The 25,128-nt window shown below is 39.9% G+C and overlaps 1 protein-coding gene across 1 annotated transcript in view; it reads right to left on the bottom strand.

Annotated features, from left to right (window-relative positions):
* Positions 1–2,161: 2,161 nt before the first annotated feature.
* LOC133451750 (VPS10 domain-containing receptor SorCS3-like) overlaps positions 2,162–25,128 on the bottom strand; it is a 252,459-nt gene continuing 229,492 nt past the window's right edge. The window contains exons 23-27 of the mRNA XM_061730891.1: positions 20,028–20,159; positions 19,855–19,954; positions 9,499–9,604; positions 6,303–6,463; positions 2,162–2,926 (exon numbers count right to left, since the gene is read on the bottom strand). Of these exons, the coding sequence (XP_061586875.1) occupies positions 2,871–2,926; positions 6,303–6,463; positions 9,499–9,604; positions 19,855–19,954; positions 20,028–20,159 (555 nt within the window). The 3' untranslated portion in view covers positions 2,162–2,870. The remainder of the gene's footprint in view (positions 2,927–6,302; positions 6,464–9,498; positions 9,605–19,854; positions 19,955–20,027; positions 20,160–25,128) is intronic.

Below are 25,128 nucleotides of genomic sequence, written 5' to 3'. Positions count from 1 at the left end.
CACCAGGGTGGAAAATTGTCTTCGGCTCACCAACATATAAGACGAGCAGTTCTAAAATCACAAGCATAAAAGAATGGATAAAAGACATTAAAACAAAGCAAGATGAAAGGGGGGCAGAGCAGTTTAGCTGAAGGTTGTGGATTGTTTACTTTGTTGTATTCAGTAGGGATTTGGCATTTGGTACAAAGGATTTTTGAAATGACCTTTAGCCAGAAGAACTCTGTGGTCCCCCGAGACCTCAGGGACCCAGGACGGAGGACGTGAGCTGTCCCACAGGATTATCTGAGCTTCCCTCCTCGTCCTCGGCAGTATTTATGTTGGCCAAGGGCTTCTGGGCTTCCCCACAATCCCACTAGCCATTTTTACTTTTATTCAGTTTGTTCTTACAGGTCAGGTGACTGAACCAGGCAGACCGGTGGAAGGTTAAAACACTATGTGAGCAGAGTATAAAGCATAGATCCAGAGGTGGGTAGGAACGAGTTACATTTACTCCATTACAGTAGTAAATGTTTTTGGAAATTTTGTACTTTTAGGAGTAGTTTTGAATCACTATACTTTTTACTTTTACATGAGTAGATTTAACCCCAACCCTAACCCTAACCCCTAACCCTATTCCTATTCCTATCCCTAACCCCTAAACCTAACCCTAACCCCTAACCCTAACCCTATCCCCTAACCCCTAACCCCTAACCCTAACCATAACCCTAACCATAACCCCAAACCCTAACCCCTAACCCTAACCTTAACCATAACCTTAACCCCTAACCCCCAACCCTAACCCTAACCCTAACCCTAACCCCAAACCCTAACCCCTAACCCCTAACCCCCAACCCCCGACCCCTAACCCTAACCCTAACCCTATCCCCTAACCCCTAACCCCTAACCCTAACCCTATCCCCTAACCCCCAACCCTAACCCTAACCCTATCCCCTAACCCCTAACCCCTAACCCTAACCATAACCCCAAACCCTAACCCCTAACCCTAACCTTAACCATAACCATAACCTTAACCCCAAACCCTAACCCTAACCCCCAACCCTAACCATAACCCCAAACCATAACCCCAAACCCTAACCCCTAACCCTAACCCTCCATAATCCAACTGCACTCATAAGGGATACCCAGTTACCTTGATACACCATGCAGCACATCTCATAACAAAACTCTGAAACTAATTCAGAGGTCCCGCACCATACGCTACTGACAAAGTACTTTAGTGCATACGGATCTCTACTGGATGTACGAGTGAGAGTGCAACACTACCTTCAGCAATCTCTGGAATCGCTAATGAGCGTAGGAGGCAGAAGCGTATTGGTTCCCCTCAGGGGGCCGCAATCACTAACCTTAACCCCTAACCCTAACCCTAACCCCTAACCCTAACCCCTAACCCTAACCCTAACCCCTAACCCTAACCCTAACCCCTAACCCCTAACCCTAACCCTAACCCTAACCCCAAACCCTAACCCTAACCCTCAACAGCGTACAGGTGGTCCCTGCTCCGTCACGTCACTACAACAAACTTAGCAGTTGAAAATGTTTCTATTAACTATTTAATCTGCAGCTGCACCAGTCAGACCAGTCAGACCAGTTAGAACCAGACCAGTTAGAACCAGACCAGTCAGAACCAGACCAGTTAGAACCAGACCAGTCAGAACCAGACCAGTCAAAACCAGACCAGTCAGAACCAGACCAGTAAGAACCAGACCAGTTAGAACCAGACCAGTTAGAACCAGACCAGTTAGAACCAGACCAGTCAGAACCAGACCAGTGAGAACCAGCCAGACCAGTTAGGCCATTTCTCCTGTTTTAACCCTTGTACTGTCCTAGGGTCAAAATGACCCCATCCTTTTATCCTTCTTTCCTCCTGCTCTGTCCTTCCTTCTTCTTTTCTTCTTTTCCTCCTTTTTTACCCTCCTTTACTCCTTTTTCTTCCTACCTCCCTTTCATCATTCGTTCCTTTATTACCTTCTTTGCCTTTTCCCTCCCCTTTCTCCCTTCTTCCTTCCTTCCTTCCTTCCTTCCTTCCTTCCTTCCTTCCTTCCTTCCTTCCTTCCTTCCTTCCTTCCTTCCTTCCTTCCCTCCTTCCTTCCTTCCTTCCTTCCTTCCTTCCTTCCTTCCTTCCTTCCTTCCTTCCTTCCTTCCTTCCTTCCTTCCTTCCCTATTTGTTTCAGACTTGATCTGCTCCTCGTTGACACTCGTTTTATCTGCAGAGAGAAACCTCTCAAACGTTGCTACGGATCTTCCTGCTCGTACAGATAAACGTTTCCGTAACCGTGGAAACCGACGGCAGAATGAACCGGCTTGTTGACTGAAAGCTTTTACAAAAAAAAAACACTATTTACAACACTTTTCTTATCTACGACACAAGAGTCCTCGGTAAGAACATGCACAAGTCGAGGACGAAGTCGGCGAAGCAGAATGGAGTCTTTACGGAGCTTTTTCACACACTTTCTTTCTGCAGAAGACCGTCGTCAGTCTCCTGCTGTTGCCATGGAGACCACAAGCACTTAGAAATAAGATTATATACAAAGAGCAGAACAGAAGATCGTATGGTACATTTCAGACACAGATGCAGAGCTGATTTTACAAACTTCTCCGGATATTATGATACAGAACTCCTCCAGTCCAGACCTTTGACTGGCAGGTGAAGGTTGTTGTTGCAGCGTTTTTACGTCCACAGAACTGGGATCACAGAGATGTTTAAACTCCGTAGAAACAACGTCTTTTTAGAAAACTATTCACATCAGTCCTGGTGATAATTACAAAATGGAGAGAGCCGCCGCGTCTCCGTTTGCTCATCGCCCGCGGGTGCCCGGTTACCCGCGGGTGCCCGGTTACCCGCGGGTGCCCGGTTGCACGCCGGGGTCGGGTTACACGCTGGTGCAGTTGGGGATCTCCCGGGTCTCGCAGGCGTTGCCGACTCCTCCTGAGCTCAGGCACGGAGAAAAAGAACGAAACAAGAACAAAGACCTTCAGATTAGTCTAATGCATTTAAATGTGGACCATGTGTTATGGTTTGTTACTTCCTGTTTTATCTGGTATATAAAGCCGGTTCAACCCGAAATCGGCTTTAATGTGCCTCCTAAAATGGCCACCTTGGGAAACTATGGGTGCACGGTGGCGCAGCAGGTAGTGCAGTCGTCTCACTCGATAGTAAACATGGCGCACAAGTGATGCAGACGTACGAAAGTCTGGTTATATTTCAGTAAAAAACACGACAACAGGCTAACTTTGCAATACTTGCTAAGTGGATATTTCATCAAAGGGAGGAAATGCTAAGGGGGCACGGTGGCGCAGCAGGTAGTGCGGCCGTCTCACAGCAAGAAGGTCCTGGGTTTGATTCCCAACCGGGGGACGCTGTGGGCGCTGAAGTGCGTGTTAGTTCCCCCATGACTTCAGCACTACACCCTGGGTGGGGTTGGCGAAAGGATCTTTCTGTGTGGAGTTTGCATGTTCTCCCCGTGTTCCCTTGGGTAGCTAGTGTGAGCTACCCTCACAAAAACATGCAGCAGTCCTGGGGCCTCATCTATAAAGCTTGCTTGCGCAGAAAAAGCGCCTGAAAGTTGCGGAAGCCACCTTCTACGCAAAGTCTCGGATCTAAAAAGAAAAAACTAACCGAAAAATCTGCGTATCTTTACGGCAAGCAGGACCCTCCCGTAAGAATTTACTTAAGACACGGGGAACTGGCGACGCAGGCTGTGAGGTGTTGAAATGAAGCCAGATTCATGTCATACTCTTAATAATGTCATCACATATCACAACATTTATCAGACTTATAATAAAATAGTGCTGATAACGGAGCGGGGGATTCAGCTACGCAACCTTCCAGCTGGACTGCGTGGAAGTCTGCGTGCACATGGTTTTATTGATCCGGATTTTTTTTTGCGCCCGGCATTTTCGGCTTTTGAGAGTACGTGCACTTTTAGTATGAATTCTACGCACTCCATTTTAAATGAGGCCCCTGGGCTATACATGCCCCCTCTGGCCAACTGGGGAACAGATGGGGTGGGGAATAACGTGATCCTTCCACGCGCTACGTTCGGCCGGAGAAACCCAACCCTGTCTGGTGAAAAGATGCTGCTGCTCCTCAGGTTAAGGAGGAGACCTGAGCTCAGTGCAGGGCCCTCCCGGGGTTGGTAGAGGGAGCAATGTCCAGGGCTATCACTTAGCTTAGAGCACAAAATCTCTGTGTCTCCCCCCAAAAACTCTCCCCGGAGCGCTGCTCTGCTGCCGGCTTCCATGCTCTCTGCATCCCCTCGCTCCAGCTTGGCCTGGAGATCCGCTGTGGCTCCGGCTCTCTCCTAATAACTTTTCTCTGTTTGAGCTTCTTTTCCCAGGAGGGTCCGATCCTCCGGAAGCGCATCCACATCAGCCCGAGAGCTAGATCCTCCCGCGTCCTTGCGCCCGCGCCTCGGTGATGACAGTGGACTGTCCCGCACCTGGAGGCCGCGTCAAGAGGCTCTGTAGATCCGGAGAGATCTACCCGGCTGTTGCACGCTGCAAGACTGTCTTTTCTTTTCAAAGTAGGAACAGGAGAGAGAACCGAGCGGCTGCTGCTCCCGGAGGATCCTGCAGGAGCGGTCTGCCGGTGGGATCCCCGCCGGACAGAGGAACTGAGCCGCATGGTGGAGCCGAGCTGCAACGAAGCTCTCCCATACCGGGAAAACCCCGGCAGAAACCTGATCACCCCCGGCAGAACCCGCAGCTTCCCGACCGGACCTAGAGGAAGCGTGAGGTTTTATGGTCCTGGGCGATCAGTTTAATCTAGAGCGGTTCGGAGCGAAATTTGTGTTTAATGAAGTTACTGTTCGTATTATTGTGTAACGCCGGCAACTACCGGCATTATTATTATTGTGTTAGTTTATTTTCTGGCGCCATTTTCCGCCAGTTATTCATGGTTTAAATGCCGTGTTGGTCGTCCCGTCTGATTGCACGTGGCGTGACGAGGGCGCCGCCATCTTTAAATACCACAGGGCGACCTGCAGCCACGTTGTTTTGAAGCATAGATGATCGTTTTGTATCACGTGTTTATTGTTTTGATCTCTTTTCCATTCATGCAGTTAATGTTTCATTTTTATTGTTGTTATTTTTCTTGTTAGTTGATGGTTTTATGTTTTAACGTAGTGTGCCATCAGGATTTATTCATGCCCCGAGGATTAAATCATTTTGATAATTCAATTTGATAAATAGTCTACTTTATTAATTATTAATAAATGTTGAATACAATGATTAATAAGTCTTGATAACTGGAACAGCGTCCCCTACTTGTGGCACAACAGACGTGTCTCCATTACTGGAGTTAAATTCTGGAATGATGCCAACATAAATTTAAAAACATGTCATTCTCTTTTGGTTTTTAAGAAAATGGTTTGTAAAGCTATTTTTGAAGCTTACAAGTGCAGTTGACTATCTGTTAATGTTCCTTTGCTTTTCTGTTGTTTCTTTGCTTTTCTATTGTCCCTTTGCTTTTCTGGAGGTTGGGAGCCAAAAAGAAGAAAGTTGATAATATAGGATAGGCTTTTATAAGCAGTTTGCTTCTGCCTTTTCAGTCATTGTTCAAAACATGATTATTGGTTTTGTGTGAAATGTCAATGCTGTGCACAATTAATGCAAAACACTGGATCCTGCAGTGTGGGAGTGAGGGCGGCAGGGTAACGGCCCCTTTTGGGCGGGGGAGAAGGTTCGTCCCTCAAGACTCCTCTCCCTGGCCCTGCCCCTTTTCAACCTTTCCCCGACCCTGAACCTAACCTGGGGCTTGCTGATTGGGCCGGAGCTTCGGGAGCTGCATGCTGGCCTGCGGTCCCCACCCCCGGTCATCCCGCTGCTGCTTCCACCTGCCTGCTGTGCTGCTGCCGTCCCTGACCCACCAGTCTGGCCTTCGGCAGGAGGGTCCCCCCTTATGATCCTGGTCCTGCTCAAGGTTTCTTCCCTCCTAAAGGGGAGTTTTTCCTTGCCACTGTTTGGCTTAAGGTTTTTCTCCCACTAGGGGAGTTTTTACCTGCCATTGTTTATGTAATAGTTGCTTGGAGGTTCATGTTCTGGATCTCTGGAAAGATCCTGGAGACAACCTTTGTTGTATTAGACACCATATAAATAAAATTGAATTGAATTGAATTGAACAATGTTTTTTTGGTGTTGTGTTGTTTTTGTGTTGTCATGATTGAATAAACTTCATTCATTCATTCATTCATTCATTCATTCATTCATTCATTCATTCATTCATTCATTCATTCATTCATTCATTCATTCATTCATTCATTCATTCATTCATTCATTTAGGTGAAGGAGGAAGTGGGACCTACTCTTGACTCGGGCGTCCAGCTCCTTCTCCAGCAGCTCTTTGGTGGTGGCGAACTCACTCAGGGTGATTTTGGGTGTGGTGTCTCCCTGGCCCACCGAGCCGATCATCTCCTGCTCCTTCTCCTGGTTCACCTCGGCGTAAATGTTAATCCAGGGGATTTTTCTGAGGGGTTTACAGAATAAGAGCCTCCGTTTAGAACAGTGTGATTGGCGGTTCTGTCTCCTGATTCAGTCGTTTATTCCCGTGAGGTTGACGGGAACGCTGGTGGTCTCTCAACGTACATTACATCTGAGATAGCTACCAGTTTGCTCCAGATTGGTCTGGTTACTCTAGCTATCGACAGGTCCCCCGGGTCCATTCTGAGCTTTGAAGAATGCATCTTTTTACATTGATGGAATAAACTGTACATCCATAATTAATGACAGCGTTTCAGTTCCCGCCAACTGTTCATCAGATTCATTTGGACTGTGAATTATTTATTCAGCAAATAGATCTGAGGCACAAAATGGGCACTTTAGACCATTTGACGGTTGTTTCCTCTTTATTAATGGTTCGTGTAAACCAAAATCACGCTCTAGTACTTGGAGAAAAACCAGCAAAACATTTAACATGATGTGACTGGAACGAATAATGATGTAACTGGTCCAAACATGATGGAACTGGACCAAATATGATCTAACTGGTCCAAACATGCTGTAACTGGTCCAAACATGATCTAACTGGTCCAGACATGATCTAACTGGTCCAAACATGCTGTAACTGGTCCAAACATGCTGTAACTGGTCCAAACATGATCTAACTGGTCCAAACATGCTGTAACTGGTCCAAACATGATCTAACTGGTCCAAACATGATGTAACTGGTCCAAACATGATCTAACTGGTCCAAACATGATCTAACTGGACCAAACATGATCTAACTGGTCCAAACATGATCTAACTGGACCAAACATGATCTAACTGGACCAAACATGCTGTAACTGGTCCAAACATGATGTAACTGGTCCAAACATGATCTAACTGGACCAAACATGCTGTAACTGGACCAAACATGATCTAACTGGACCAAACATGATGTAACTGGTCCAAACATGATCTAACTGGTCCAAACATGATCTAACTGGTCCAAACATGATCTAACTGGACCAAACATGATCTAACTGGTCCAAACATGATCTAACTGGACCAAACATGATGTAACTGGACCAAACATGATGTAACTGGACCAAACATGATCTAACTGGACCAAACATGATGTAACTGGTCCAAACATGATCTAACTGGTCCAAACATGATCTAACTGGTCCAAACATGATCTAACTGGACCAAACATGATCTAACTGGTCCAAACATGATCTAACTGGACCAAACATGATGTAACTGGACCAAACATGATGTAACTGGACCAAACATGATCTAACTGGACCAAACATGATGTAACTGGTCCAAACATGATGTAACTGGTCCAAACATGATGTAACTGGACCAAACATGATCTAACTGGTCCAAACATGATCTAACTGGACCAAACATGCTGTAACTGGACCAAACATGATGTAACTGGTCCAAACATGATGTAACTGGACCAAACATGATCTAACTGGACCAAACACGATCTAACTGGACCAAACATGATGTAACTGGACCAAACATGATCTAACTGGTCCAAACATGATCTAACTGGACCAAACATGATCTAACTGGACCAAACATGCTGTAACTGGACCAAACATGATGTAACTGGACCAAACATGATGTAACTGGTCCAAACATGATGTAACTGGACCAAACATGATGTAACTGGACCAAACAAGATGTAACTGGACCAAACAAGATGTAACTGGACCAAACATGATGTAACTGGACCAAACATGATGTAACTGGTCCAAACATGATCTAACTGGTCCAAACATGATCTAACTGGACCAAACATGATGTAACTGGTCCAAACATGATCTAACTGGACCAAACATGATGTAACTGGTCCAAACATGATCTAACTGGACCAGACATGATGCAACTGGTCCAAACATGATGTAACTGGACCAAAGATTATGTAACTGGACCAAACATGATCTAACTGGTCGAAACATGATGTAACTGGTCCAAACATGATCTAACTGGACCAAACATGATCTAATTGGACCAAACATGCTGTAACTGGTCCAAACATGATGTAACTGGACCAAACATGATGTAACTGGACCAAACATGATCTAACTGGTCGAAACATGATGTAACTGGTCCAAACATGATCTAACTGGACCAAACATGATCTAATTGGACCAAACATGCTGTAACTGGTCCAAACATGATGTAACTGGACCAAACATGATGTAACTGGACCAAACATGGTGTAACTGGACCAAACATGATCTAACTGGACCAGACATGATGTAACTGGTCCAAACATGATGCAACTGGACCAAACATGATCTAATTGGACCAAACATGATGTAACTGGTCCAAACATGATGCAACTGGACCAAACATGATCTAATTGGACCAAACATGATGTAACTGGTCCAAACATGATGTAACTGGACCAAACATGATGTAACTGGTCCAAACATGATGTAACTGGACCAAACATGATCTAATTGGACCAAACATGATGGAACTGGACCAAACATGATACAAGGGCAGCTGTGGTTACGTGACGTCGTAGCTTGTATCTGTGTTTGTCCTCTGACAGTATATATATATATATATATATATATATATATATATATATATATATATATATATATTTTTTTTTTTTTTTTTTTTTTTTTGCGGCTCCAGACATATTGTTTTTTGTGTTTTATGGCTCTTTCAACATTTTGGGTTGCCGACCCCTGTTTTATGTCCACAGTCGCCTGGTGATTGATCAGGATGATGAATTGGATCCAGAAAAGTTTGGATTTAATCAGTTGTTTCTTTCGTGAAGAAACAATTATTGACGTTATTTTATTGGCCTTGTTGGATGAATTTGGAATTAGTTCTATGAATGAATGAATGTTTTTATTTCAAACAAGTGTAAGTGACACCAAGTTGTTGTTGCAAGTTGAACTGTATAGTAGAAGTGCCTTGAGAGGATATTTGTCGTGCGTTAAGAATAACGTATGAATGAATGTAGATGGATATGATGTAACTGACCCAACATCTAGTTTAATCTGTAAAGCACTTCCTAACAAACATCTGCAGGGCTGTGAGCACCTTTTAAACTTGTAGATGAGGAAGACGGCGAGGCCCAGGAACACCACGGACAGCAGCATGAGCATGGCTGAGCTGCTGTGTCGGGGGCTGGAGTCCACCAGCGGGGCTGTGGGAGACCGACAGAGGGCAGAGGGGTCAATGAGACGTCTACAGATGTTCTGCATGTTCAGTGTTGGCATGTAGATGGACAGCAGAATAAAGCGTATCGACAGCCACAAAACAGAAACTGGGTCTGGAAATCCAGAGACCTCAACTAGTATTAATTCAATTCAATTCAATTTTATTTATATAGCGTCTATTACAGGGGTCACCAATCCTGGTCCTCGAGGGCCGGTGTCCTGCATGTTTTACATGTTCCGCTGCTTCATTGCACCGTGATAAAAGTGACTGTGTCGTTAATAGAATTGTGCAGACCTCAATGACAAGCTGATGACGATGATTAATTAGAATCAAGTGTGTTAAAGCAGGGAAACATCTAAAACATGCAGGACACCGGCCCTCGAGGACCAGGATTGGTGACCCCTGGTCTATTACAACAGAAGTTGTCTCTCTGGATCTCTCCAAAGACCCAGAACAACTAACTAACCCCTTAGCAATTATTACAAACAAAAATCTAAATTTTAACACTACCTTTTTCAAGTGAGACCTGTTTTCAAGATTCCTGTTCATAATGTCTCATTCATACTGAATGACAAAAGATCAGCATTGATAAATAATACAATTATATGTAAATGTATGGATGTACAGTCAAGGATTCGCTGAGTAGGACCCAGACGGTTTTGTTTTCAAAAATGAGACAGGAAGAAACAATAGTTTTATTTTAAGTCTTTGAGTTATACTTTAATGTCCACTAGGGACATTTGTTTTATGCATCAAATACATGCATAGCGTATAAAAACCCATACAATCAACACATACAGACAGCAACAGATATCAGACTCAATACCACACTTAATTAAATTATTAATAACCACACTAAAATTAGTGAGAAACCAAGCAGCAGTGAACGACATTGCATATGAGCATAAAAGTGCAGTTCTAAGAAAAGGGTCATGCAGAGGAATATTTCTAACTGAAAGGTTTCATTCAGTGCTTCCCCAGGCACTGGGTCCATGAAGCCAGCCAGGTCTAGGGATTCAGGGGAGTCCAGGGATTTAGGAGAGTCCAGGCAGAGATACAGGCAAGTCCAGGGACAGAGGCAAGTCTAGGGATACAGGCAAGTCTAGAAATACAGGCACGTCTAGGGATTCAGGCAAGTCTAGGGATTCAGGCAAGTCTAGGGATTTAGGAGAGTCCATGGATTCAGGCAAGTCTAGAGATACAGGAGAGTCCAGGGACAGAGGCAAGTCTAGGGATACAGGCAAGTCTAGGGATTCAGGCAAGTCTAGGAATACAAGCAATTCTAGGGATTCTAGAGAGTCCAGGGACAGAGGCAAGTCTAGGGATTCAGGCAAGTCTAGGGATTCAGGCAAGTCTAGGAATACAAGCAATTCTAGGGATTCTAGAGAGTCCAGGGACAGAGGCAAGTCTAGGGATTCAGGCAAGTCTAGGGATTCAGGCAAGTCTAGGGATTCAGGCAAGTCTAGGGATTCAGGCAAGTCTAGGGATTTAGGAGAGTCTAGGGATTCAGGCAAGTCTAGGGATTCAGGCAAGTCTAGAGATACAGGCAAGTCTAGGGATTCAGGCAAGTCTAGAGATACAGGCCAGTCTAGGGATTCAGGCAAGTCTAGGGATTCAGACAAGTCTAGGGATTCAGGCAAGTCTAGAGATACAGGCAAGTCTAGGGATTCAGGCAAGTCTAGGGATTCTAGAGAGTGCAGGGACACAGGCAAGTCTAGGGATTCTAGAGAGTGCAGGGACACAGGCAAGTCTAGAAATATGGGCAAGTCCAGGGATTCAGGCATGTCCAGGGGTTCAGGAGAGTCCAGGGACAGAGGCAAGTCTAGAGATACAGGCAAGTCTAGGGATACAGGCAAGTCTAGGGATTTAGGCAAGTCTAGGGATTTAGGAGAGTCCAGGGATTCAGGCAAGTCTAGAGATACAGGCAAGTCTAGGGATTCAGGCAAGTCTAGGGATTTAGGAGAGTCCAGGGACAGAGGCAAGTCTAGAGATACAGGCAAGTCTAGGGATACAGGCAAGTCCAGGGACAGAGGCAAGTCTAGGGATACAGGCAAGTCTAGGGATTCAGGCAAGTCTAGGAATACAAGCAATTCTAGGGATTCTAGAGAGTCCAGGGACAGAGGCAAGTCTAGAAATACAGGCAAGTCAAGGGATTCAGGCAAGTCTAGGGATTAAGGAGAGTCCAGGGATTCAGGAGAGTCCAGGGACACAGGCAAGTCTAGAGATACCGGCAAGTCTAGGCATTTAGGAGAGTTCAGGGATTCAGGGGAGTCATGTGGTTAATCTGAGATTGTATTTGTTTAATATTGAGACCCACAATCTCATCTTATTGTCTTATTTTGCTAGAAGAAATGCACAAGAAATAATCAAAATCAAGCAGATGCAAAAAAACAACGTAATTGGAAGAGGGGGGTGGGGTGTTCTTGCTCAAGGACTAAACAATCATCATAATTACAGTCAGCGTGACTCATTTTGTGGTTGGATGGTTGGAAGGAATGGAGCAGATGTTCAGCTTTTGATGGCGTCTCCAGCAGCTCGTCTCTTGGAGCTCACTCAAACCCCGACCCCCCACCCACTCAAACCCCCGACCCCCCCACCCACAGCCCTGTGGGGGAGGGGCGGCATGGAGGCTGATGGAATTTTAACTGAAAACTCCTGTGAAAACCAGGTGATTTCATTCCGGTCTCCTGAGACCAGAAACACAGGAGAATCCAGACCCGAAAGGAGGAAGAAATGTCCAGAACCACGAGAGCAATGTTAATTTATACGCTGATGATACGCAGCTGTATTTGTCTATGAAGATGAAACAGAACCGTTAGCTAAACTTCGGGCAGGTCTCAGGGACGTCAAGGACTGGAGGTTCACTAGTTAGTTTAGTGTTTAGTAGTACCTGTAGGTAGTGTTAGTAAACCTCTAGTTAGTGTAAACTTTAGTTAGTGTTCAGTAAACCTCTAGTTAGTGTTTAGTAATACCTTTAGTTAGTGTTTAATAAACCTCTAGTTAGTGTTTAGTAAACCTCTAGTTAGTGTAAACTTTAGTTAGTGTTAGTAAACCTCTAGTTAGTGTTTAGTAATACCTTTAGTTAGTGTTTAATAAACCTCTAGTTAGTGTTTAGTAAACCTCTAGTTAGTGTAAACTTTAGTTAGTGTTAGTAAACATCTAGTTAGTGTTAGTAAACCTCTAGTTAGTGTTAGTAAACCTCTAGTTAGTGTTAGTAAACCTCTAGTTAGTGTTAGTAAACCTTTAGTTAGTGTTAGTAAACATCTAGTTAGTGTTTAGTAAACATCTAGTTAGTGTTTAGTAAACCTGTAGTTAGTGTTAGTTCACCTCTAGTTAGTGTTAGTAAACCTCTAGTTAGTGATAGTAAACCTCTAGTTAGTGTTTAGTAAACCTCTAGTTAGTGTTAGTAAACCTCTAGTTAGTGTAAACTTTAGTTAGTGTTCAGTAAACCTCTAGTTAGTGTTTAGTAAACCTCTAGTTAGTGTTCAGTAAACCTCTAGTTAGTGTTTAGTAAACCACTAGTTAGTGTTTAGTAAATCTCTAGTTAGTGTTTAGTAAACCACTAGTTAGTGTTATTAAACCTCTAGTTAGTGTTTAGTAAACCTCTAGTTAGTGTTTAGTAAACCTCTAGTTAGTGTTAGTAAACCTCTAGTTAGTGTAAACTTTAGTTAGTGTTCAGTAAACCTCTAGTTAGTGTTAGTAAACCTCTAGTTAGTCTTTAGTAAACCTCTAGTTAGTGTTAGTAAACCTCTAGTTAGTGTTAGTAAACCTCTAGTTAGTGTTAGTAAACCTCTAGTTAGTGTTAGTAAACCTTTAGTTAGTGTTAGTAAACCTCTAGTTAGTGTTTAGTAAACATCTAGTTAGTGTTTAGTAAACCTGTAGTTAGTGTTAGTTCACCTCTAGTTAGTGTTAGTAAACCTCTAGTTAGTGATAGTAAACCTCTAGTTAGTGTTAGTTCACCTCTAGTTAGTGTTAGTAAACCTCTAGTTAGTGTTTAATAAACCTCTAGTTAGTGTTAGTAAACCTCTAGTTAGTGTTAGTAAACCTGTAGTTAGTGTTTAGTAAACCTCTAGTTAGTGTTTAGTAAACCTCTAGTTAGTGTTTAGTAAACCTCTAGTTAGTGTTAGTAAACCTCTAGTTAGTGTTAGTAAACCTCTAGTTAGTGTTAGTAAAACTCTAGTTAGTGTTTAGTAAACCTCTAGTTAGTGTTAGTAAACCTCTAGTTAGTGTTAGTAAACCTCTAGTTAGTGTTAGTAAACCTCTAGTTAGTGTTAGTAAACCTCTAGTTAGTGTTTAGTAAACCTCTAGTTAGTGTTTAGTAAACCTCTAGTTAGTGTCAGTAAACCTCTAGTTAGTGTTAGTAAACCTCTAGTTAGTGTTTAGTAAACCTCTAGTTAGTGTTTAGTAAACCTCTAGTTAGTGTTAATAAACCTCTAGTTAGTGTTAGTAAACCTCTAGTTAGTGTTAGTAAACCTCTAGTTAGTGTTCAGTAAACCTCTAGTTAGTGTTTAATAAACCTCTAGTTAGTGTTTAGTAAACCTCTAGTTAGTGTTCAGTAAACCTCTAGTTAGTGTTTAATAAACTTCTAGTTAGTGTTAATAAACCTCTAGTTAGTGATAGTAAACCTCTAGTTAGTGTTTAGTAAACCTCTAGTTAGTGTTAGTAAACCTCTAGTTAGTGTAAACTTTAGTTAGTGTTCAGTAAACCTCTAGTTAGTGTTAGTAAACCTCTAGTTAGTGTTAGTAAACATCTAGTTAGTGTTAGTAAACATCTAGTTAGTGTTTAGTAAACCTCTAGTTAGTGTTAGTAAACCTCTAGTTAGTGTTAGTAAACCTCTAGTTAGTGTTTAGTAAACATCTAGATAGTGTTAGTAAACATCTAGTTAGTGTTTAGTAAACCTCTAGTTAGTGTTAGTAAACCTCTAGTTAGTGTTAGTAAACCTCTAGTTAGTGTTAGTAAACCTCTAGTTAGTGTTTAGTAAACCTCTAGTTAGTGTTAGTAAACCTCTAGTTAGTGTTAGTAAACCTGTAGTTAGTGTTTAGTAAACCTCTAGTTAGTGTTAGTAAACCTTTAGTTAGTGTTAGTAAACCTCTAGTTAGTGTTTAGTAAACATCTAGTTAGTGTTTAGTAAACCTGTAGTTAGTGTTAGTTCACCTCTAGTTAGTGTTAGTAAACCTCTAGTTAGTGATAGTAAACCTCTAGTTAGTGTTAGTTCACCTCTAGTTAGTGTTAGTAAACCTCTAGTTAGTGTTTAATAAACCTCTAGTTAGTGTTAGTAAACCTCTAGTTAGTGTTAGTAAACCTGTAGTTAGTGTTTAGTAAACCTCTAGTTAGTGTTTAGTAAACCTCTAGTTAGTGTTAGTAAACCTCTAGTTAGTGTTAGTAAACCTCTAGTTAGTGTTAGTAAACCTCTAGTTAGTGTTAGTAAAACTCTAGTTAGTGTTTAGTAAACCTCTAGTTAGTGTTAGTAAACCTCTAGTTAGTGTTAGTAAACCTCTAGTTAGTGTTAGTAAACCTCTAGTTAGTGTTTAGTAAACCTCTAGTTAGTGTTTAGTAAACCTCTAGTTAGTGTCAGTAAACCTCTAGTTAGTGTTAGTAAACCTCTAGTTAGTGTTTAGTAAACCTCTAGTTAGTGTTTAGTAAACCTCTAGTTAGTGTTAATAAACCTCTAGTTAGTGTTAGTAAACCTCTAGTTAGTGTTAGTAAACCTCTAGTTAGTGTTCAGTAAACCTCTAGTTAGTGTTTAATAAACTTCTAGTTAGTGTTAATAAACCTCTAGTTAGTGTTAGTAAACCTCTAGTTAGTGTTAGTAAACCTCTAGTTAGTGTTCAGTAAACCTCTAGTTAGTGTTTAATAAACCTCTAGTTAGTGTTTAGTAAACCTCTAGTTAGTGTTCAGTAAACCTCTAGTTAGTGTTTAATAAACTTCTAGTTAGTGTTTAGTAAACCTCTAGTTAGTGTTCAGTAAACCTCTAGTTAGTGTTTAATAAACCTCTAGTTAGTGTTCAGTAAACCTCTAGTTAGTGTTAGTAAACATCTAGTTAGTGTTAGTAAACATCTAGTTAGTGTTTAGTAAACCTCTAGTTAGTGTTTAGTAAACCTCTAGTTAGTGTTTAACCTCTAGTTAGTGTTTAGTAAACCTCTAGTTAGTGTTAGTAAACCTCTAGTTAGTGTTTAGTAAACCTCTAGTTAGTGTTAGTAAACCTCTAGTTAGTGTTAGTAAACCTCTAGTTAGTGTTAGTAAACCTCTAGTTAGTGTTTAATAAACCTCTAGTTAGTGTTTAGTAAACCTCTAGTTAGTGTTTAGTAAACCTCTAGTTAGTGTTTAGTAAACCTCTAGTTAGTGTTTAGTAAACCTCTAGTTAGTGTTCAGTAAACCTCTAGTTAGTGTTTAGTAAACCTCTAGTTAGTGTTAGTAAACCTCTAGTTAGTGTCAGTAAACCTCTAGTTAGTGTTTAATAAACCTCTAGTTAGTGTTCAGTAAACCTCTAGTTAGTGTTTAGTAAACCTCTAGTTAGTGTTTAGTAAACCTCTAGTTAGTGTTTAATAAACCTCTAGTTAGTGTTCAGTAAACCTCTAGTTAGTGTTTAGTAAACCTCTAGTTAGTGTTTAGTAAACCTCTAGTTAGTGTTTAGTAAACCTCTAGTTAGTGTTAGTAAACCTCTAGTTAGTGTTTAGTAAACCTCTAGTTAGTGTCAGTAAACCTCTAGTTAGTGTTAGTAAACCTCTAGTTAGTGTTAGTAAACCTCTAGTTAGTGTTTAGTAAACCTCTAGTTAGTGTTAGTTAACCTCTAGTTAGTGTTTAACCTCTAGTTAGTGTTAGTAAACCTCTAGTTAGTGTTTAGTAAACCTCTAGTTAGTGTTTAGTAAACCTCTAGTTAGTGTTAGTAAACCTCTAGTTAGTGTTTAGTAAACCTCTAGTTAGTGTTTAGTAAACCTCTAGTTAGTGTTTAGTAAACCTCTAGTTAGTGTTTAGTAAACCTCTAGTTAGTGTTTATTAAACCTCTAGTTAGTGTTTAGTAAACCTCTAGTTAGTGTTTAATAAACCTCTAGTTAGTGTCAGTAAACCTCTAGTTAGTGTTCATTAACCTCTAGTTAGTGTTAGTAAACCTCTAGTTAGTGTTAGTAAACCTCTAGTTAGTGTTCATTAACCTCTAGTTAGTGTTTAGTAAACCTCTAGTTAGTGTTAGTAAACCTCTAGTTAGTGTTTAGTAAACCTCTAGTTAGTGTTTAATAAACCTCTAGTTAGTGTCAGTAAACCTCTAGTTAGTGTTCATTAACCTCTAGTTAGTGTTAGTAAACCTCTAGTTAGTGTTCATTAACCTCTAGTTAGTGTTAGTAAACCTCTAGTTAGTGTTAGTAAACCTCTAGTTAGTGTTTAGTTAAACCTCTAGTTAGTGTTTAATAAACCTCTAGTTAGTGTTTATTAAACCTCTAGTTAGTGTTAGTAAACCTCTAGTTAGTGTTTAGTAAACCTCTAGTTAGTGTTAATAAACCTCTAGTTAGTGTTAGTAAACCTCTAGTTAGTGTTAGTAAACCTCTAGTTAGTATCAGTAAACCTCTAGTTAGTGTTAGTAAACCTCTAGTTAGTGTCAGTAAACCTCTAGTTAGTGTTAGTAAACCTCTAGTTAGTGTTTAGTAAACCTCTAGTTAGTGTTAGTAAACCTCTAGTTAGTGTCAGTAAACCTCTAGTTAGTGTTAGTAAACCTCTAGTTAGTGTTAGTAAACCTCTAGTTAGTCTTTAGTAAACCTCTAGTTAGTGTTAGTAAAGCCTCTAGTTAGTGTTCAGTAAACCTCTAGTTAGTGTTTAGTAAACCTCTAGTTAGTGTTAGTAAACCTCTAGTTAGTATCAGTAAACCTCTAGTTAGTGTTAGTAAACCTCTAGTTAGTGTCAGTAAACCTCTAGTTAGTGTTAGTAAACCTCTAGTTAGTGTCAGTAAACCTCTAGTTAGTGTTAGTAAACCTCTAGTTAGTGTTAGTAAACCTCTAGTTAGTCTTTAGTAAACCTCTAGTTAGTGTTAGTAAAGCCTCTAGTTAGTGTTCAGTAAACCTCTAGTTAGTGTTTAATAAACCTCTAGTTAGTGTTAATAAACCTCTAGTTAGTGTTTAGTAAACCTCTAGTTAGTGTTTAATAAACATCTAGTTAGTGTTAATAAACCTCTAGTTAGTGTTTAATAAACCTCTAGTTAGTGTTAATAAACCTCTAGTTAGTGTTTAATAAACCTCTAGTTAGTGTTTAATAAACCTCTAGTTAGTGTTTAGTAAACCTCTAGTTAGTGTTTAATAAACATCTAGTTAGTGTTAATAAACCTCTAGTTAGTGTTAGTAAACATCTAGTTAGTGTTAATAAACCTCTAGTTAGTGTTAGTAAACCTCTAGTTAGTGTTTAATAAACCTCTAGTTAGTGTTAGTAAACCTCTAGTTAGTGTTTAATAAACCTCTAGTTAGTGTTTAGTAAACCTCTAGTTAGTGTTTAATAAACATCTAGTTAGTGTTAATAAACCTCTAGTTAGTGTTAGTAAACATCTAGTTAGTGTTAATAAACCTCTAGTTAGTGTTAGTAAACCTCTAGTTAGTGTTTAGTAAACCTCTAGTTAGTGTTTAATAAACCTCTAGTTAGTGTTAGTAAACCTCTAGTTAGTGTTTAATAAACCTCTAGTTAGTGTTTAGTAAACCTCTAGTTAGTGTTTAATAAACATCTAGTTAGTGTTAATAAACCTCTAGTTAGTGTTAGTAAACATCTAGTTAGTGTTAATAAACCTCTAGTTAGTGTTAGTAAACCTCTAGTTAGTGTTTAATAAACCTCTAGTTAGTGTTAGTAAACCTCTAGTTAGTGTTTAATAAACCTCTAGTTAGTGTTTAGTAAACCTCTAGTTAGTGTTATTAAACCTCTAGTTGGTGTTAGTAAACCTCTAGTTAGTGTTAGTAAACCTCTAGTTAGTGTTAATAAACCTCTAGTTAGTGTTTAGTAAACCTCTAGTTAGTGTTATTAAATCTCTAGTTGGTGTTAGTAAACCTCTAGTTAGTGTTAGTAAACCTCTAGTTAGTGTTTAATAAACCTCTAGTTAGTGTTTAGTAAACCTCTAGTTAGTGTTAGTAAACCTCTAGTTAGTTAGTGTTAGTAAACATCTAGTTAGTGTTAGTAAACCTCTAGTTAGTGTTAACTAACTTCTATCTTAAATAGAAGCAAAATAACAAGAACAGAAACGTTTTGCACGTTTTATTTGTATTTGTTTTAACTTGTTGTTTAACTTGTCTTTCTTTTATATTTTTAGCCGGGGGACTGCCAATGGAAACTAGCTCTGTAGCTAAAATTGGGTGCATTTGCATTTTTAATTCTAAATGTATATGAATGTACACTGTCCCTTCTCAAATAAACTGAATTGAATTGAATTGAATTGAACTCTAGTGTGTTAGAGTCAGTAGTCATAGTTGCAGCTATAGAACAAGACTATAATAGTTAGTCTCAAATATAGCTTGGTGGTAGATATGCTGCTATAGGCCTATGCTGCAGGGGGGACCGACATGATCCGCTGGGCGGTGCCTCTCACCCTTCTTCTCTTCTCTTCACCCTTCTTCTCTTCTACTCTTTCATTTCCTCAGATCAATCCTCAGTTACTAGTTAGAAGTATCTCGTAGCCATCATTTTTGTCCATCCTTCCTGCAGTTTCTTGTGCTGGCCCCTTTTTTCTCTTCTGTGCGTGTTTGCAGGCCAGAGCTTCAGGAGCTGCACATTGACCTGCAGTCCCCCCTCTGATCATCCCACTGCTGCTTCCACCTGTCTGGTAGATGTCTGCTGGCATGCCTGGGGGGTGGGGGGGGGGGGTGTTATAGAGATATTTGCGCCCCCCCAGCGCAGAAAGACCAGAATTAATTTAAAGCGGAATGAGTGGATACATGATCACGGAATTATTCTATTCGGATTTAAAATCGGAATAAACCAGCCACTTACTTCGGAATTAAGTTTAATTCGGAATGGCCATTTTCATTCGGAATTAGGTGTTTACGTGGTGATTTTTATTCATTTTAAATCGGATTTTATTTTAATTCTGAATTAAAGAGGATTAAAACTTCCCATGTAAACGCACTCATTGTTTATGTAACGTTTATGTAATAATTGCTCGGGGGTCATGTTCTGCTCTCTGGAAACATCCTGGATCCAACTTCTGTTGTAGTAGATGCTATATTTAACACAATTGGTAAAAAAAAGATAATGGATGACGGCAAAGTTTCCTACCGAGCGTTAGCTGCGTGTTGTAAACAATCACTCTGACGCCGGGCTTGAGCTCGAACTCCACCAGGTTCTGGTTCAAGGCGCTGACGATGACGCCGGACGCCTGTGGAGCAACGAAGCAGTTTCACAGGAACGTAGGAGAATTTGAGCAGTTTTAATATCCATCCGCCTCCTACCTCCTCCAGCTCCTGCTCACTCTTTCTCCTGCCCTCCGATTGATTCCTGCTGGGCAACAGGAAGAGCTCTGCAGCCGTAGGAACACCCGGGAATACGGCCACCAAGAGCTGCTCCTCCGGATAGTCCGACACCTGCAACAGGATACGTGCTTAAAAAAACCATGGAAGGCCAGAAAAACCAAAAACAACCCACTTCACAATGAAATTAATGACTTTATTACCCCATCATCCCTCAAAAAGAATTAAAATAGAAAGAGTATCCACAGTTAGTGTTTAGTAAACCTCTAGTTAGACCCAAACACAGGAGAATCCAGCTCTGACAGTAACGTGGGAAGTAGAGTCAAGAACCACGGCAGCAATGTTAACTAATACGCTGATGATACGCAGCTGTTTTTGTCTGTGAAGATGAAACAGAACCGTTAGCTGAACTTCAGGCAGGTCTCAGGGACGTCAAGGACTGGAGGTTCACTAGTTAGTTTAGTGTTCAGTAAACCTCTAGATAGTGTCAGTAAACAACTAGTTCAGGGGTCGGCAACCCGGCTCTCTTTAGCGCCGCCCTAGTGGCTCCTGGAGCTTTAAAAAAAAAAAAAAAATCATTTTTTTAATTTTTTAATTTTTTTTCCCTCTTTTTTCCTCTTTTTTCCTTTTTTTCTCTTTTTTCATTTTCCTTTCCTTTTTAATCTAGACATTTCGACTTTTCTCTCAACATTTCGACTTTTTTCTCAACATTTCGACTTTTTTCTCGACATTTCGACTTTTTTCTCGACATTTCAACTTTTTTCTCAACATTTCGACTTTTTTCTCGACATTTCAACTTTTTTCTCGAAATTTTGACTTTTTTCTCAACATTTCAACTTTTTTCTCAACATTTCGACTTTTTTCTCGACATTTCGACTTTTTTCTCGACATTTCGACTTTTTGCATAATATTCCTCCTTTGATTCGTCACTGATCAATCATTTCATCCCGTTGTTTTCCGTTGTTTCCGTCTCCACTAAAGCTGCACTAATCTGGATTCTAACCTTCACTTAAGTTGTTTTGGGAAAATTAAACTCTTCAACTGAAGAAAGAAGAACATCTGTGCTGCTGTGTTATTATTAGGTTCATACAGTTAAGACGCCAATAATCCACTGGAATCAATAATCTGTTGGAAGTCCTGCCTCAGGAATAACTTTTTGGAGATTCATATATGATCATTTTGAACTAACTTTCCATGAAAATGTCTCGGTTGACATTGACAACAATAATCAGTTTCTGTCACGTCTGGAGAATCACTTGATGACAACAACGATCCAGAGGAGGTTCTGTTTCTCTGTAGGGACCAGGGTTGACAGTTTAGATGGGAACTAATCAATAACATGCCAGGAGGCATTGAGATGAGTATTTTTGTAATTGTGTTCAGATCTGCATGACGGCGGGACCACAGCTTTACAGATGACGCAATGCGTGTTTGGGTCCAGCTGTAGAATTAGTTTCTCAGTGGACGATAGGGCTGGGGATCGATTCAAATATCAAGAATCAATTCAATTCCGATTCTTAAGATTCAGAATCGATTATCACGATCCGATTCGATTCGATCCGATATTGATTTGGGTTAGTGTTAATAAAACGTTTTTTTCAGCTGTTGCATGAATTATATGACTGTAGTTGTGCAACATATTGATACTAGTATTATATTGAGATTCAACAGCAAGTATTGCAGCTAATGATGCTGTAAGGACCAATCAGCTCCCAGAATGCTGATAGAACTGAAACAGAAACATCGTGGGTCAGAATTACCAAACAGATCCAGGGAGGAAACAGAGGACGATAGAAATCGCTTTCATTTTTTCCCCATTCATGAGAATTTGGTTTTTGACATTTATGCAAATGTAACCCCAAGACAGTATAATAAAGCAAAGAAATATAGACAATTTATGCAATTATAACTGAAAACTTTAATGTTTTCATACCTTTAAACATATTTAAAGGCAAAAACATGGCACCAGTTATTCTCGTGTCCAACAAAATATTCCTTTCTTGGGCATAAACAAAAAAGTACCAAAAGTTGTAATGTAATGATGAAAAAAAAAAAAAAATTGAAATCGATCTTTAGACATATGAATCGATTTTTAGGAATTAATATGAGAATCGATTTAAAATCGGAGAATCGATTTTTTTCAACACAGGCCTAGTGGACGAAGGATTGGGTCACGTGACCTGCTGGTTTCTGAAGAGGTTTTCAGGCCTGTTTTTCTTTGGTTTTCAGACCTGTTTTTCTTTGGTTCTGAGGCCTGTTTTTCTTTGGTTTTCAGGCCTGTTTTTCTTTGGTTCTGAGGCCTGTTTTTCTTTGGTTTTCAGACCTGTTTTTCTTTGGTTCTGAGGCCGGTTTCGACTTTTTAAAGTGAAAAACAGAGAAAAAAGACAGATAAAAAAGGGATGCAAGAAATGGTGGGCAATCAGACTTTGAAAATCGATTATAGAACCACAAAGTAGCAGTTCTGGACGGGGAGCATGGACTGACAGAACACCGGTCCGCGGGTCGGAGCAGAACACCCAGAGAAAACTTAACAAATGGTTTCAGCCAACGGAGGCTGAACCCTGATCCGTCTTTATTCTCCAGCCTGCAGCCGTTCTCTATTTCCTCCACGGTCGGCCCAAACGCAGCAGCGCCAAACACACAAATACATCAATTATCAGAGAAACCTCCCGCTGGAGAACCGCAGTAATGGACTAACGATCGCCCCGGGCTCGTCCGGCGCTGGGGGGGAGGGCAAGGTGAGCAGAATGACAAAAGAGAAAACAGACCCTGGAAAAAAACAGGAAAATCAAAGCACTTGTTTGTTAGTTTAAACATGTGGCAGAATCATCTGGAGCCGCTGATGCTCAGATTCACCTCCGAACGTCGGAGAGACGAACTCCTGGGGGAGGACAAGGTGACTCCCCCCGGGTCGTGATGTAATATACCGCAATAACAATCTAAAGAATACGGAAGAGTATTAGGGCCATGCAGGAGAAAAAATATTTGACAGGGGTTAGCGTTATTGTGCACTTCAAGAAAAAAGTCGAAATGTCGAGAAAAAAGTCGAAATGTCGAGATTAATGTTGAAATACAATTTTGTGAATAGAGTAGACATTTCTAGAATAACGTGGAAATACAATTTCGTGAATAAAGTCGAAATTTCGTGAATAAAATCGACATATCGAGAATAAAGTTGAAATACAATTTCGTGAATAAAGTCAAAATTTCTAGAATAACGTTGAAATACAATTTTGTGAATAAAGTCAAAATTTCTAGAAAAAAGTCGAAATTTCAAGATTAAAGTTGAAATACAATTTTGTGAATAATTTCGAAATTTCGTGAATAAAGTAAACATTTCTAGAATAACGTTGAAATACAATTTTGTGAATAAAAGTCGAAATTTCAAGAATAAAGTTGAAATACAATTTCGTGAATAAAGTCGAAATTTCGTGAATAAAGTTGAAATTTTGAGAATAAAGTTGAAATACAATTTCGTGAATAATGTCGAAATTTAAAGAATAAAGTTGAAATACAATTTCGTTAATAAAGTCGAAATTTCGTGAATAAAGTAAACATTTCTAGAATAACGTTGAAATACAATTTTGTGAATAAAAGTCGAAATTTCGAGAATAACGATGAAATATAATTTCCTGAATAAAGTCAAAATTTCTAGAATAACTTTGAAATACAATTTTGTGAATAAAGTCGAAATTTCGAGAACGTTGAAATATAATTTCGTGAATAAAGTCCAAATTTTTGTGAATAATGTCGAAATTTTGAGAATAACATTGATATACAATTTTGTAAATGAAGTCAAAATTTCTAGAATAACGTTGAAATACAATTTAGTGAATAAAGTCAAAATTTCGTGAATGAAGTCGAAATTTCGTGAATAACATTGATATACAATTTTGTAAATGAAGTCAAAATTTCTAGAATAACGTTGAAATACAATTTTGTGAATAAAGTCGAAATTTCTAGAATAACGTTGAGATATAATTTCGTGAATAAAGTCAAAATTTTCGTGAATAATGTCGAAATTTCGTGAATAACATTGAAATACAATTTTGTGAATAAAGTCAAAATTTCATGAATAAAGTCGAAAATTTTGAGTATAACGTTGAAATACAATTTCGTGAATAAAGTTGACATTTCGTGAATAAAGTCAAAATTTCTAGTATAAAGTTGAAATACAATTTTGAGAATAAAGTCGAAATTTCGAGAATAAAGTTGAAATACAATTTTGTGAATAAAGTCGAAATTTCGAGAATAAAGTTGAAATACAATTTTGAGAATAAAGTGGAAATGTCTCCTCTGGCCCATCAAGTCTAGTTAGGAGAGCGACTGACAGCTATGGAGCACTAGCCGTAACTAGCTAACTAATTTACATCCTTGAGTGTCTATAGAACTACGAGGCATTTTGTAAAGACGGTCACATGCACTGTTTGTTATAGTCTCATAAGGTTGACTTCATTCTCAAAATTGTACTCCAAACATTAATCTCGACGTTTTGACTTTTTTCTTGACATTTCGACTTTTTTCTCTAAGTGCATAATGAAAAAAAAATCTTCCTCCTCTAAAATATTACTTTTATTTTTCTCCTGCCTAGCCCTAATATTCTTCCGTAAAAGAAGGTATAAAAGCAACTGACTCAAGGACGTTGTTCAGATCATTCTGCTGGGAAAACAGTTTAAATCTGACTGAGATGAAACTGTTCCGAGGTGAGGAAAACCCTCCGATCCTGCCGCTGCTCTGTGGAGTCATCGTTCACCCACGTGAAACTCTCTTCTGCTTTTACTGACTTTAACGGTTCAGAATCCTCTTAAACTGTCACAGACGCAGTTTCCAGCCCATATAGTGGTTGTTTTAACCGACTGATGAGGAGCGAATAAAGTTTTAAAGAGCCGTCCATCCAGGATGACAATACACGACCAGACACATCTCTCTGCTTCCAGCAGCAGCATCAGGGATTAAAAACTACATCAAATAGATTATGTATTCCTCTTTTATATTTACATTATTGGTAACTGGTTTATAAAAGCAATACATCACTTCACGTCAGGCTGGAGACGCCGCTCAGCTGTGATATAATGAACGTATA

Source organism: Cololabis saira, chromosome 10 (assembly GCF_033807715.1).
Source record: "Cololabis saira isolate AMF1-May2022 chromosome 10, fColSai1.1, whole genome shotgun sequence".
NCBI lineage: Eukaryota > Metazoa > Chordata > Actinopteri > Beloniformes > Belonidae > Cololabis > Cololabis saira.
This window is presented reverse-complemented; position numbering and strand designations above follow the sequence as displayed.